The 15,558-nt window shown below is 36.2% G+C and overlaps 1 protein-coding gene across 1 annotated transcript in view; it reads right to left on the bottom strand.

Moving 5' to 3' along the window:
• Nucleotides 1–1,026: 1,026 nt before the first annotated feature.
• The window catches only part of LOC137003129 (zinc finger protein 208-like), a 113,055-nt gene continuing 98,523 nt past the window's right edge, over nucleotides 1,027–15,558 (bottom strand). Inside the window, exon 9 of the mRNA XM_067363174.1 lies at nucleotides 1,027–6,645. Coding sequence (XP_067219275.1) covers nucleotides 5,338–6,645 — 1,308 coding nt within the window. The 3' untranslated portion in view covers nucleotides 1,027–5,337. The remainder of the gene's footprint in view (nucleotides 6,646–15,558) is intronic.

Raw genomic sequence — 15,558 nt, 5'->3', positions numbered from 1 at the left:
TGTGGGATGAGCTGATTTGCCAAAAAGAAAGTTGTTTTTATACTAATTGATAAAAAGTTAATAAATGTTAAGAAAAACAGCTGAAAACATGAAAACACACAAAAAATATATGCATAGAAACCAAACAGTTCTCTCAGTCTGTTGACAGCAATGAAATGAGCTTTAAGTGCCAATTTACAGCAGATCTGAAGACATCAGCATAATAAATGAGGTGAAAACAGGAACTATTAACTTGAAATACAGAGTGTTTTCAGCAGTTTCTCTGTTAATACTGATAATTCTCAGACTATCAACACTCATTCAACAAGACATTCAGATCATCTCACTTTATTCTGATTGTTTGCTGTTAGAAACACATTATTTTAATCAGGATATATGCTAAAAGCTTATAAAACTTTTCTATTGAAAGATAATACAGCTATTTATCACAATACCACATGCACAAAATATAAAAAATACAAAACACTTAATACAAAACTTAAAATATTCACAAAACCTTTAAAAATAAAGATCACCAAAGCGGTATAGGCTTAGACTAATGCTCCAAGTGTAAAGCGCTTTTCACATTTATCAATATTATCATTTTTTGTATAGATATATTTAAAAAGTCTCACATCCATCTGCAAGATGTCTGTTAAATTGCGCTTCATCTGGAAAACAACGATTCCCAACAATTCCCCTCACAGATCTCAAACTTTGACTTTTTTATTTAGTTGATATTCAATAACAGTTCTCCAAACATCGACACACACACACACACACACACACACACACACACACTCAAACAATCGCTCAGGTCTGAATGAATTCAACACATTTTCCTCACATGTTTGCTGTTGTTTGTTTCAATAGAAAGACGTCAGAAAAGACGCACAAGTAGCGCTGTGCTCGATAACAACAATTTTGTACAATAATAAAAAGATACTGTTCACAACCACAAAACATTAACATAATCACACAAACATAACAAGAATTACACCCGCTTATCTGTTTCAGCTGCTCTCTTTCTGGTGGTTGTTGTGTAAAGCAATGGTGAGATTGAGACTAGATAATTAAAAAAAGAAAAGAAAAAACATGTTGGTTAAAGTTTGTTGCTCTTCATGGTGTGAATGAACATCAAAATGACTAGAACAAACTCTTTGAAATACAGTGGCAAGAAAAAGTATGTGAACAACTTGCAGAATCTGTTAATAATTGTAATAAAATAAAGGGGATCATACAAAAAAAAAAAAAAAAAAAACTTTTGTTGTTTTTCATTTATTACTGCCCTTTGGAAGCAACAGAAGATACGTTTTCTTCCGGGAAACATGTAAGTACAATTCAGACATTCAGAAGTTTTCACCCCGCCAACTCTTAATGCTCCACATACCTTTGAACTGGGTCAGTTTAATAAATTCAGCTGTTTTTTGTTTTATCTTATGGACTAAATATAATCATATTTTATATAAAATATCTTATTCAGCATAGTACTAAATAAAAAATAACATGCATTTTGAATCGTCTCTTTTATTTTGTTAAAATTATTCACATTTTCAGATTCTGCAAGAGGTTCACATACTTTTTCTTACAACTGTATATGATACTGGACATCAAGGGTGAAACTGTTAATAATGTAGACAGACAACAATCACATTCAATGTCCGTCATGTGCGTGGTTAAATATAATTTATTAGGCATTTTAAAAAACGAAATTTAAAAAAAAAATAGCAGGTTCAGTTTCACAGACTTAAGCTTTAGTTCAATTAGGATATTTAAGTAGCTTTTATAAATGTACGCAAAATAACATTACTGATGAGCATCTTGAGACAAAACAATGGCTCTAACATATTTTAAGTTTCTTTCAGTTAAAACAGCTCAAACATGCAATTTAGTCTAGGACTAGCTTAAGCCTTGTCTGTGAAAAAAAGGGGATTAAGCTCAAAAAGCAAATACCTTTCAGAACTCAAATTTTGAAATTATTCCTGGTTGAAGCAGAATCAGCAGGAAATAAAAATGGACAACAACATGTACAGTAGTCTAATGTGTTTAATCAATCATTACATGAAGTAAATACAAGTAAACATGAAAGCAAATGAGACAGATCTCTCTCTTACTGACTTCAGAGCCAAATCCAAAGAGAAGAAGACAAGAAACATGTCCAGTTTCAAAGATACATGAAAGTATATCTTGCATTTTTCATGAAAGAGTAGAAGTGGATGAGAAACTAAATGTTCTAATGAAAAACAATGAACAAATTAAAAATTACTGATTCAGATTCACGTCTCTCTTAAAAGTATTATGGCCTCTACTTCAGCAAAACTATTACTTTCCTTCATAAAAGAGTGATACAAATTCATTAAGAAAATTGACACAAACTCCTGAAGATGATCTTTGACGACTTTGGATGATGCTGACTCTATCGTAATTGCTCGGTCAATTATTCTTCTACTCTGAAATGAATTGAATGAAATGAATTGTATTTTTGAGGTCCCAATTATGCTCAAAAACTCAAAACTTTGCATACGCATCAGAAGCAGGGAAAATTGATATGGGTTTCAGAATTAGGTGTGGCAAAATGGCTTGATAGCGCCACCTACAAAATTTCAAAGTTTCACATACAGGTATGAAATTCATGGGAGCAAGATATGAGAAAAGACATTTTTGCAGTTTTTGCCATTTCCTCATAGAGATTTTATCAGATCAACGTCATATTTGGTCAGCCTAATCTAAAGGCTTTTGCGATGTTAAATTGCGAAGATCTTGAGTTTTCGCTGAAGGGCGTGTCCGTGGCTGCCTGACAAAATTTGATGTTTTGCCATGAAACAGGAAGCTATTGTAAGTCAGGCATATATAGTATATATTTATAGAGTTATAGCGCCACCTGTTGGCAGCAGGAAGTGTGGCACATCAAAATGACTTTGCCATATTTCTCCAATATTTACATGCTTAAATTCATGTTGCCCACTGTTGACTATTTTCCTAAGGCCTCCGGGTGGTGGTGGTCCCGGGTGCGAGGGCCCTTTCAATGCTGGGATGCTACAAAATCCTGCCACTCCACAGAGCGCCATGTACATTGTTTTACATTAAATTGATATTATATTTCTTTCAAATCGTTTTTAATGTACATACTGACTACACCCTGTGCTGCAAGATACATTACACAGCTTGAATAAAGTCTAAAAAGGCATATGTAATGTAACCCTGTCATCTTAAAACTCACCCATTGTGCAGCTCTTATATCAGGAGTCGAATCAAAATTGAGCTTGTGCTTATATAATGTGCGCGGCCGGTGTGGTAGGGTGACCAAACATCGGAGGATGAGGAAGAAAAACAGGATGAAGAGGAAAACAAGGATGAAGAAGAAAACTAAGATATATATTTTTTGTTAGTTTTTGTAAGTTTGTGAGAGCTATTTTGTTAAATTTGGATTGCTAATATAGCAGAGGTATTTTTAGGTATTTATTATTTTTTTCTAATACAGAAGAAACATTATTTCTATCATTATTTCATTCATTAAACTTGTCATAATAAAACATGTTGAGTAACCTCTGAGAAGCCTATCTGAATTTGTGTCTTTGGTTATAGGTAGTATTTTGTAATATAACAATTTTCTGTCCATACAGAGGAGGCATACTTTAAATGTATTGAAATTATAAGGCATCTTTGAGTAAACTTTGAGCATCATTTGAGTATCTCATTGCTGGGCCGAGTGTCCTGGTTTTCGGTAATCAAAATATGGTTTCAACATAAAGAACAAATTCAACTTTCTAAAATTCAAAACACAGAAATTCAGAATGTACTAAAAGTATGTCAGAGATCAATTCGGGGTCCCACAGGGAAGAGTAGAAGTTCTTGGAAAAGCTGAACATCCCATTTTGGCCAATTACAGAGCAGCAATAATTCTCAGCAGGCGAGATATTCAGGTGGCCTCTGCTAGGCCTATTTGTTTGAGTATAAAGTATATTTAGTATGGAAGTGATTAGTATGCATAACAGTTACACATAACTCTATAATCCACAATCAATATTGCTGTCTTACTCAACAAAGAGGCTATTTCTTCCTCTAAAATCAGAGATGATTCCCCTTCTGCTGATTATTATGGATAAAACTCAGGGGTTTACTGTGCATGTGTACTAACTCGATGCTGCTCTCGCTCACTTGTGACATGGCGGCGCCATCTAGAAGCAGAGCTGGGGACTGCAGCTCTGATATAGAAAGTTTAGTTTTTGTTTCCTGTGCTCTCTGCACTTGGGGCATTGGGGAAACTGGTGTCAACTTCACAAAGGAACTGATCACGAGATACATTTTCTTGTGAACAATTACTCTCTTGTTTGGAGGGGGAAAAATTACTCTCTCTTTGAGAGAGGAAACAACAAATACTTCATGAATGCTGTTGCTCTTTTATCCTGAACATAAAGACAAATTAGGTCAAATTAGTGCCTGCCGTTTCTTCCCTCCTTTACCCCCTTTCAGCATGAACCGAGTGCTAGTTCAGAGCTAGTGCTAGTGTCAGTTCGGAGTTGGTTCAACTGAAGAGCCATCTAAGAAGCGGTTTGCTGGAGAGCAGCACAGAGCCAGGATTTACGTCACTGTATACATCTCATATTTCACAGCAAAGCTAGCGCTGCAGCGCCAAACACAAACACACCAGGCTTGTTTGAGATTCATCAGCTTCCCACAGAGCAATCGGCGCATGATATCAAAGCACCGCGTGAATGATCCAAAAGCACATCTCGAACAAGGCTCATGGCTTTGCGAACTTACAAACCTACAACCTACAAAAACCTATGGGCATCCAAACATGGCACGCCATAATTTGTATATAGACAAGAGATAACAATCAAGCTGCTATTTCAAAAATGGCAGTCTCAAGTTTCTTGTTGGTCATGGTAACCTCGCCCCCAGCCCCTGATGCAAGCGGTTCTTACTACTAGCCCAGCAATGTTTTGGTGCTACTTACAAACCACTTTTCCTGGTTCGGGGCTGGTGCTTTGGGTGTCGAAAGACAAAGAACTGATTTGAAACAAGGCTCTGGCTCCGAACCAGCACTCAAACTGCCTTGGTGAAAAAGGGGTACCTGAGGGTTTTCTGGCTGGCATCTAGCTGTAGCCACTGCGTTTTGCCCTCAGCTGAGCTGACTTGGTTGGTTGCGGCTCAATCTGCTGAGGGTGAGAATTTCGGGGGGCTCTGAAGGCATATGGGGACTGCTGGAATAAGATGTTTAATGGGTGGAGCATGTGACTGCAGTCTCTTGCCTTCCTAGAAATCTCTCTCCATTCCCTGGCCTGTCTGCTCTGAATGCCAGTCAACAGAGAGTTTCATTCCGGCACACTTCAATAGGTTGTGACCTATTTGAGGTCATCTAATACTTTGGTGATGTGGTTTCTCCACTGCATGGATCTTCTTGTGTATCTTCAGGTGACTTTTAAAAGCAAAACTTGTTCCACACTGATCACACGTGTGCGGCTTCTCTCTGCTGTGTGTCCTCTCATGTTTTTTCAGAGTTGATGGCTGACTGAATCTCTTGTCACAGTTTGAACACTTGTGAGGTTTCTCTCCAGTGTGGATCCTCATGTGCAGCTCCAGGTAGCGTTTAACAGCGAAACTCATTCCACACTGATCACACGCATGCGGCTTCTCTGTGCTGTGGGTCATCTCGTGCGTTTTCAGTTGTTCTGACTGACTGAATCTCTTATCACAGTGTGAACACTTGTAAGGTTTTTCTCCAGTGTGGATCCTCTCGTGTTTTTTCAGATTTGCTGACTGACTGAAGCTCTTGTCGCAGTGTGAACACTTGTACGGTTTCTCTCCGGTGTGGATCCTCATGTGTACCTTCAGTTGAACATTAATAGCAAAACTCTTTCCGCACTGATCACACGTGTGCGGCTTCTCTCTGCTGTGGATCTTCTGATGTTTTTTCAGATTAGATGGCTGACTGAAGCTCTTGTCACAGTGTGAACACTTGTAAGGTTTCTCTCCAGTGTGAATCCTCTGGTGCAGTTTTAAAACGCTCACTGAAATAAAAGTCTTCCCACATTCAAAGCACACATGATCTCTTACACTAGTATGAATTTTCTCATGTACATGTAAATATGGCCGCCATGAAAAACTCTTCCCACATACAGAACATGAATATGGCTTCTCCTTCCTATGAACTGTTAGGTGTGTCCTCAAGGCTGATGCCCAAAGAAACGTCTTCCCACACTGATCACATGTGAACGGCTTCTCTCCAGTGTGGATATTCTTGTGCTCTTTAAGGTGTGCTAATTGTGTGAAACTCTTCCCGCATTGATCACATGGGAACGGTCTTTCTCCAGTGTGGATCCTCATGTGAACTCTAAGATTTTCTTTGCATGAGAATCTCTTTCCACACTGAGTGCATGTGAACGGCTTCTCTCCAGTATGAACTCTCATGTGGATCTCTAGATGTTGTTTGTTTGAGAATCTCTTTTCACACCAATTACAAGTGAACAGCTTCTCTCCGGTGTGAACTGTCATGTGAACTTTAAGACTTTCTTTGTACGGAAACCTCTTCCCGCATTGATCACATGTGAACGGCTTCTCTCCGGTGTGCACTCTCATGTGTTTCGTGAGGTGAGATGACCGCATGAAACTCTTCCCACATTGATGGCATACATTTGGGTTATCTCCGGTATGAACTCTCATGTGATTCTCAAAATTTTGTTTATACACAAATCTCTTTCCACAGTGAGTGCAAGTGAAACGTTTCTTGGTTCTTCTTTTCTTTAAAAATGTGTTTCTAGACTTTAAGCGACCCAAAGGTTTTTCTCCAGGTTTGATATGAAGTTCGTCCTCTATTTCAATCAGTTCTTTACTCTCCTCACTGTCTTCCATCAGGTCTGAAATGAAAGAGAAAGAAGAAAGAAGGAAGTCATATACACCTAGGATGGCTCAAGGCCGAGTAAAGCTTGGGGTAATTTTTATTTTAAAGTGAACTAATCCTTTAAAGACAGATTATCACAGCAGCCCAAAGAGGGCAGATACACTTGATATCACTGTCTAGACCAGTGTTCGCCAACCCTATTTCTGGAGGCACACCAACAGTCCACATTTTGGATGTGTCCCTCATCTGAGTCTCTACTGATGAGCTTGAGTTGATTCAGGTGTGTTTGATTAGGAAGAGTTGGAAATCGTGTAGTGTTGGTGTGCTTCCAGTAGGGATGGGCATTTTTCCAAAATATTGTATTCGAATATTTGGGCTCGTAAAAAACAAATATTTGAATATTTGTTTATTTAAATTACGTTAAATGAGAAAGATGTTATTTTTTATTTTCATCAAGATTTTGTAACCATTTCTGAACTAGCTTTCGATTAGGCAATAAACAACATGCTTTAATTATATATTAAGGTTTTATTTTAGTTGAAAGCATTAAATATGTGCAAACAAAAAATATAAGGAAAAAAAGCATTTAAGCTAAAGCAGCGCAAACGAGAAAAATGCTAATAAAGCAGACAGCGCCAAGTATCTTACAAAAAGTGACATACATAATACACTCGAGTGGGGCTGGGTATCGTTCTAAAATTTTCGATACCGAGACGATACCGATACCTTGACTTCGATACCGATACCTAAACGATACCTTTTTCGATACCAATTTTATAAAATCTGTTTAAACAAGATTACATAACCTCAAAAAAAATCTTTGGTTTTATATTTTAACTTTGTTGACTTTTTTTCAGACTCAAAGACTCATCTCCTGAGCCACTGCGGGGAATAAAAAAAAGCACAAATTAACAAAATTTACCCAACACAATAAATCAGTGCAAATAGTTTTAATAAAGTTTAGTTTTCAATGCAAAAAAGCATTTCTCCGCCCCTCTACTCGGCTCCATTCTGAGGTACCGAAATTTGGTACCGAATGACAAGACACTTTTCGATACTCTATGGTATCAAGGCAGTTCGATCGGTACCGAAAAAGTATGAGTTCGGTACCCAGCCCTACACTCGAGTCAGTATATGGTTATCATGTTCATATTGTTTCACATGTTCATGTTGAGATAAACAATAATATCCACATGTTTGGGTGAGAAAACGAGCTGCAGATAATACATAACGGTATGCCAAGCTAAGTTTCTAACAGCAGCACTTTGTGTTTTCTGTTTGTAAGTATATCTCCCTCGATGAAACTTAAAGTAAGCATATGTCCCAAATAATTCTGCTATCAGATAAGTTATCATTTTGGCTTACTCTGGGATAGCTTACAGCTGCGCTTACCTGTCGTGAATGTAGTGATGGACAGCTGTCTGTCCTCATTCAACGGGTGTTTTGATTTCATGTGCTTTCTCATTATGGTGTTGATATTATAACTCAGTTTCATTAATTCATTTGATCAAAAGTAATTCCAGTTTGTAAGATCATTTTCATCAAAGTAATTCCAAACTTTGTGAGACAGGCGACTACATTATGCGACAACCAAAAAAACAAAACTTGTTAAACACGCTCCACACCGCCACCCGGTGCATTTAGTTGATAACTGTCTCAATGCTTGAGACTTATCATGGATTCACTGCATTTATGGCCAGCAAAGCAACATAGTAAAATTTGAATAGTATTTTTTATTTTTCTAATATTAATTACAGATCGAATATTCAACTATTTGAGCCTCCAGGAACAGGGTTGGAAAACACTGGTCAAGACAGAGCTCAAGTGAGCAGAAGTCTTAGCAAAAACAATTCTCAGGATGAGAAGAGACCAAGCCAAACTCAACCTTACAGATTAAGCTTATCATAGTGGCCCACAAAGAGCCAAAAAACTAGATATGAGCCATGCCATCCATCCCAATGTCCATAATATCCATCCAAAATAATATGTGAGATTTAAATAAGTGTGTCTCATAGCATAGTATGTTGAAAAGAGTATGCCAAATGGTTCCAAATGGTCCACTATTCAATTCAATTCACATTTATTTGTATAGTGCCTTTCACAATACATATTCTTTCAATGCAGTTTTTCAAAAAATACATGTCAACATTACAATTTAGAGTAATCTGATATCAGAGTTGACTGTGTCCAAATTATGTAATTTCAGAAACGTACATATACAGTTCAGGCAGTTAGAGCCTGAAGGCCAGCCAATGACATTGTTGAGTTTGAATCACATGCTTCAGACACCGGTCACGCTGCAGGCATTCCTTATAGTGTCCACTATAGATGCAGTACGAGTTCCCATTCACAAGGGAACTTCTTTTATTTGTGAGATTTATTATTTAGTAACTACGAATCTGGTTTGCTTAAGTTTCTCAAACCTTGCTTTACTAATCATTTGTTGAAAACAAAAAAAACATTTGTACCAATTTCATGTTGCTGCTAAAATCTTTCTGACATGAATGTTGTTCAGCATCATGAATGAATGAAGAATAAACACCAACCTCTTCGTTCTTCAGTATCTTCAGTGTGTTTCATTCTGCAGGGTTCTGGATCACTCATGTTCTCACTGTCCTCTTTAATAAACTCAGTCTTTGCAGATTTCAGCTCTTCCTGATGATGTGATGTTTGTCTTCACTTGTAGGCCGATGGGAATATTGCAACATTTCTTGCTGAATTACTGTGGCAGAAGCTGATGTGATAAAATAAAATATATATCAGTTCCTGAAGTTGTTTTTATACTGTATGTCACATCTAAGACATCTAAGTAACTGATGTGAATGCGTAACTTCCCTCTCCTGCTTCTTCGTTAAAATATAGGCAGATATCTAGAAATAGAAAAAAAAATAATAATATAAACATCGTAATGAAATGCCTTCCAAATATAAACCCTGGTCAAAAATTTATTTAGTGTCAATTTACAGCAGAGTGTTTTCAGCAGTTTCTGTGTTAATATTGATGCATCTAAATAACTGTCATATACTTTGATTTAATTTACTACATTCATTGCACTAATGCTTAGATCTGACAATGATAATAAAAACCTCATCATAAACTCATGTTTTTGGCAGTATCTGTTCCAGTGTATTTTAACAATGTAACGTATTAGATTTTATTTGCTAAAGATGAAATAAAATGGCAGCAACAACAACGGATCGATTCCCATCAATTCCCCTCACAGATCTCAAACATTGACTTTTGACTTGACATTGAGTAACAGTTCTCACTCCAAACATTGAAACAACCACATAAAATCACTAGGTTTGGATGAATTCAACATATTTCCCTCACATCCTCGCTGCTGCTTCACTAAATTTCACTTAAGTAGGAAGACGCCAGAAAAAACGTAACACAAAATATGTATGTAAATTGTCGCTAAAACGAACTAAAGTGTGTTTGATGCTTGTGTAAATATGCGAAAACAAAGAACTGCTCTACTTACCGACTCTTCTTCTTCTTCTTCTTCTTCTTTATTGGCAGCTTGTACTCTCACATAGAGCATTAGTGCCATCTGCTGGGGTTTATGGATTCAGAGACTCATTTTACTTCTCTAGCGGGACTCGATGACGCTGCATTCCTTTCGCATTCCTCTGGGAGGAACGAGAGGGAACCCAAACACACAAATATCACGTGACGTGTATGAGCGGTTTTCAGATGATAGCCAATGAGCTGCGATCACGTGAATGTAGTTTCACTTTCACTTTAGGCTCATTTGTGTTTCCTGAAGTCACACGATCCGATACTGAAACAACATGAAAGTGAAATATTAAACTTCTGGTATATGCCTGAAATAAAAAGCAAAACAAAAGATGAGCTATTTTAATCTTACTGGAAATGTCATCATAGCAACAGCAGCAGACCTCATATGCAGCTGTAAACACTGTGACTTGTTTATTTTATTAGAAGCAACAATTTCCAAATTTGCAGAGTTTTTTTTTTTGCTTTAAAAAAACAATAATAATATTTTACTTGAACCACAGAATAAACAGCAACATGTTTAATTGTCCAAGAACAGAACAGCTCATGTCAATACAAACACATGATTCTGTACCTCATCAACATCAAGCCTGCATTAAATTCGAATCTGTTAATAATAATAATAATAATAATAATAATCTGTTCACCCAAAAATGAAAATTTGATGTTTATCTGCTTACCCCCAGGGCATCCAAGATGTAGGTGTCTTTGTTTCTTCAGTAGAACACAAATGATGATTTTTAACTCCAACCGTTGCTGTCTGTCAGTCAAATAATGCTAGTGGATGGGAACTTCTACAATAAGAGTAAATAAAACTTGCTTAGACACGTCCAAATTAAACCCTGCAGCTCGTGACGACACATTGACCCAGCTAACCAAAATACGTGACTGTTACGTAACTGCACCGTAATTTGGTGACCAAACTTTCCTCGTGGCGATGTAACTAGTTACGTTGTGGCAACCGGAAAAGTGAAATTCCCGGATACGTTGCCACAACGTAACTTTGTGAAGTTGCCAGTTAGTAACTGCGACGTCGTGGCAAAGTTGTGTATCAATAGTTGTGTGTTGGTCATCAGTTGGTAATTCTTATATTTATTTATTTTTCTATGGGCGGACATGCAGTAGTTTAACCTAATTTATGTCCTCATTTGCCCAAACTAATTTAAAGGCTATTCCAACAGCTGTGAACAATGAATGCAGAGCTCAAAATGAATTAAATTCATTTATTTTGAAAAACACGCAGAACATGACAAAATCCAAATAAAAATAATGAAATACACCCAAACTATAAATAAAAACATATCGCCTACAGCGAAACATAAAATAAAAGCATTCAAGAAGACGTTTTGCACTCAGTATAATTAAAAACATATGCTAGCGTAACATTTTGCCAACATATATTTCAGACGTTCAATCACAGAGGTAAAAATATTAACATAAAGTACTTAAGGTAGACTGTGGGTAATGGTACTTAACCAATCTGACGCAGTTGTTGAACTTTATTGCTATAAAACTGACGAGAAACACGGAGAAACGCCACTGCGGTAAAGTGGGCCGTGCGTCGAAAATACACGGTCAAGCCAGCCGCTCTTTTTTTTTTTAGTTTGCGCGTCTATTCCTGCACTTACGGTATGGGTGCTGGAAACGGTCTAAATGCATTTAAAGACGGCAGTTTCCTTTATACTCTTGCAGTTAACCGTAAAAAGGGCAATAACATAAAGAGACATCAGATAAGTTATTTTTATATAAAAATATATATATACTTTTATATACTTTATTTTATTGTAATTTAATGTTTGTATATGCTATATATCATATATTAATGTTAATGTTAATAGTAATGGTAATAATTATGAACCATTTATTAATTTTAATGTTTTATGTATATTATACAGTAATTATTATATAGTATGAATATAAATTAATGATAATATAAATATATATATATATATATATAGATATATATTATATATATATATATATATATATATATATATATATTGTAATTAGTACCTTTATAGGTTAGCTCATTTTGTCAACTGATATTTATTCAGGGTCACCCTGGCTATTACTGTACTCTTTTTCATATCATTTTACTGTACAGTTTGGGAGAAAATTAAAGTCAAACTCACCCCCACTATCAAAGTGCATTTTAGCACTTGCACTGTGGCCCATATTCAAACACTCATAAAAATATTTTCTTCATAGGTAAGCTCATTCTGTCAACTGATATTTATTCAGGGTCATGCTGGCTATTACCGTACTTATTTTCATACCATTTTACTGTACAGTTTGGGAGAAAATTAAAGTCAAACTCACCCACAATATCAAAATGCATTTTAGCACTTGCACCTTGGTCCATTTTCAAACACTAATAAAAATCTTTTCTTTATAGGTTAGCTCATTCTGTCAACGGATATTTATTCAGAGTCACACTGGCTATTTCTGTACTTATTTTCATACCATTTTACTGTACAGTTTGGGAGAAAATTAAAGTCAAACTCACCCATAATATCAAAGTGCATTCAAGCACTTGCACTGTAGCCCATATTCAAACACTCATAAAAATCTTTTCTTTATAGGTTAGCTCATTCTGTCAACTTATATTTATTCAGGGTCACACTGGCTATTACTGTACTTATTTTCATACCATTTTACTGTACAGTTTGGGAGAAAATTAAAGTCAAACTCACCCACAATATCAAAATGCATTTTAGCACTTGCACCTTGGTCCATTTTCAAACACTAATAAAAATCTTCTCTTTATAGGTTAGCTCATTCTGTCAACTGATATTTATTCAGAGCCACACTGGCTATTTCTGTACTTATTTTCATACAATTTTACTGTACAGTTTGGGAGAAAATTAAAGTCAAACTCACCCACAATATCAAAATGCATTTTAGCACTTGCACCTTGGTCCATTTTCAAACACTAATAAAAATCTTTTCTTTATAGGTTAGCTCATTCTGTCAACTGATATTTATTCAGGGTCACCCTGGCTATTACTGTACTCATTTTCATATCATTTTACTGTACAGTTTGGGAGAAAATTAAAGTCAAACTCACCCATAATATCAAAGTGCATTCAAGCACTTGCACTGTAGCCCATTTTCAAACACTCATAAAAATCTTTTCTTTATAGGTTAGCTCATTCTGTCCACTGATATTTATTCAGGGTCACGCTGGCTATTACCGTACTTATTTTCATACCATTTTACTGTACAGTTTGGGAGAAAATTAAAGTCAAACTCACCCACAATATCAAAATGCATTTTAGCACTTGCACCTTGGTCCATTTTCAAACACTAATAAAAATCTTTTCTTTATAGGTTAGCTCATTCTGTCAACTGATATTTATTCAGAGTCACACTGGCTATTTCTGTACTTATTTTCATACCATTTTACTGTACAGTTTGGGAGAAAATTAAAGTCAAACTCACCCATAATATCAAAGTGCATTCAAGCACTTGCACTGTAGCCCATATTCAAACACTCATAAAAATCTTTTCTTTATAGGTTAGCTCATTCTGTCAACTTATATTTATTCAGGGTCACACTGGCTATTACTGTACTTATTTTCATACCATTTTACTGTACAGTTTGGGAGAAAATTAAAGTCAAACTCACCCACAATATCAAAATGCATTTTAGCACTTGCACCTTGGTCCATTTTCAAACACTAATAAAAATCTTCTCTTTATAGGTTAGCTCATTCTGTCAACTGATATTTATTCAGAGCCACACTGGCTATTTCTGTACTTATTTTCATACCATTTTACTGTACAGTTTGGGAGAAAATTAAAGTCAAACTCACCCACAATATCAAAATGCATTTTAGCACTTGCACCTTGGTCCATTTTCAAACACTAATAAAAATCTTTTCTTTATAGGTTAGCTCATTCTGTCAACTGATATTTATTCAGGGTCACCCTGGCTATTACTGTACTCATTTTCATATCATTTTACTGTACAGTTTGGGAGAAAATTAAAGTCAAACTCACCCATAATATCAAAGTGCATTCAAGCACTTGCACTGTAGCCCATTTTCAAACACTCATAAAAATCTTTTCTTTATAGGTTAGCTCATTCTGTCCACTGATATTTATTCAGGGTCACGCTGGCTATTACTGTACTCATTTTCATATCATTTTACTTTACAGTTTGGGAGAAAATTAATGTTAAACTCACCCACAATATCAAAGTTAATTTTATCACTTCCACCGTGGTCCATTTTCAAACACTAATAAAAATCTTTTCTTTATAGGTTAGCTCATTCTGTCAACTGATATTTATTCAGAGTCACACTGGCTATTACTGTACTTATTTTCATACCATTTTTCTGTACAGTTTGGGAGAAAATTAAAGTCAAACTCACCTATAATATCTAAGTGCATTTTAGCACTTGCACTGTAGCCCATATTCAAACACTCATAAAAATATTTTCTTCATAGGTTAGCTAATTCTGTCAACTGATATTTATTCAGGGTCACCCTGGATATTACTGTGCTCATTGTTGTATCATTTTACTGTACAGTATGGGAGAAACTTAAAGGCAAACTCACCTCCAATATCAAAGTGCATTCTAGCACATATGGCCCAAATTCGAACACTAATAGGTTTGCTCATTCTGGCATATCATTTTACTGTAGAGTTTGGGAGAAAATTAAAGGCAAACTCACCTTCAAACATCAAAAGTCATTCTAGCACTTACATCATGTCTTATTTTCAAACACTCATAAAAATCTTTTCTTGATAGGTTTGCTCATTCTGTCAACTGATATTTATTCAGGGTCAACCTGACTATTACTGTACTTATTGTCATATATTTTTACTGTACAGTTTGGGAGAAAACTAAAGGTGAATTTACCCTAAATATCAAAGTGCCATCTAGTACATCTAGTGCCAACATATCCCATCAGATGGTTGATGTGCCAATTCATCAAGGGAGTCACCCATGAGCTGAAGGCTATTCTGCAGTCACACAGGGCCCCAAACCCATCTTGGAGATGTCTGTCATGACCACTTTCCTTCTGGAAACAGAGCCCAGCATTATCCTGTTCTAATAAAAATGGGACGATTTCAAGGGGACCAAGAACACAGTGGTGGCGAACTCTAAGAAGGTGCAGGCCTGTGTGCCACTCACGAGGTGGAACACGTCTTTCAACCAGTGCTGTAGTGGTTGCAAATGGCCTTGCCGCTTCTGAAATCTATTGAG

Source organism: Chanodichthys erythropterus, chromosome 3, assembly GCF_024489055.1.
Source record: "Chanodichthys erythropterus isolate Z2021 chromosome 3, ASM2448905v1, whole genome shotgun sequence".
Classification (NCBI taxonomy): Eukaryota; Metazoa; Chordata; class Actinopteri; order Cypriniformes; family Xenocyprididae; genus Chanodichthys; species Chanodichthys erythropterus.
Note: the sequence above shows the minus strand (reverse complement) of the source record. Positions and strands in the feature narration are given on the sequence as shown.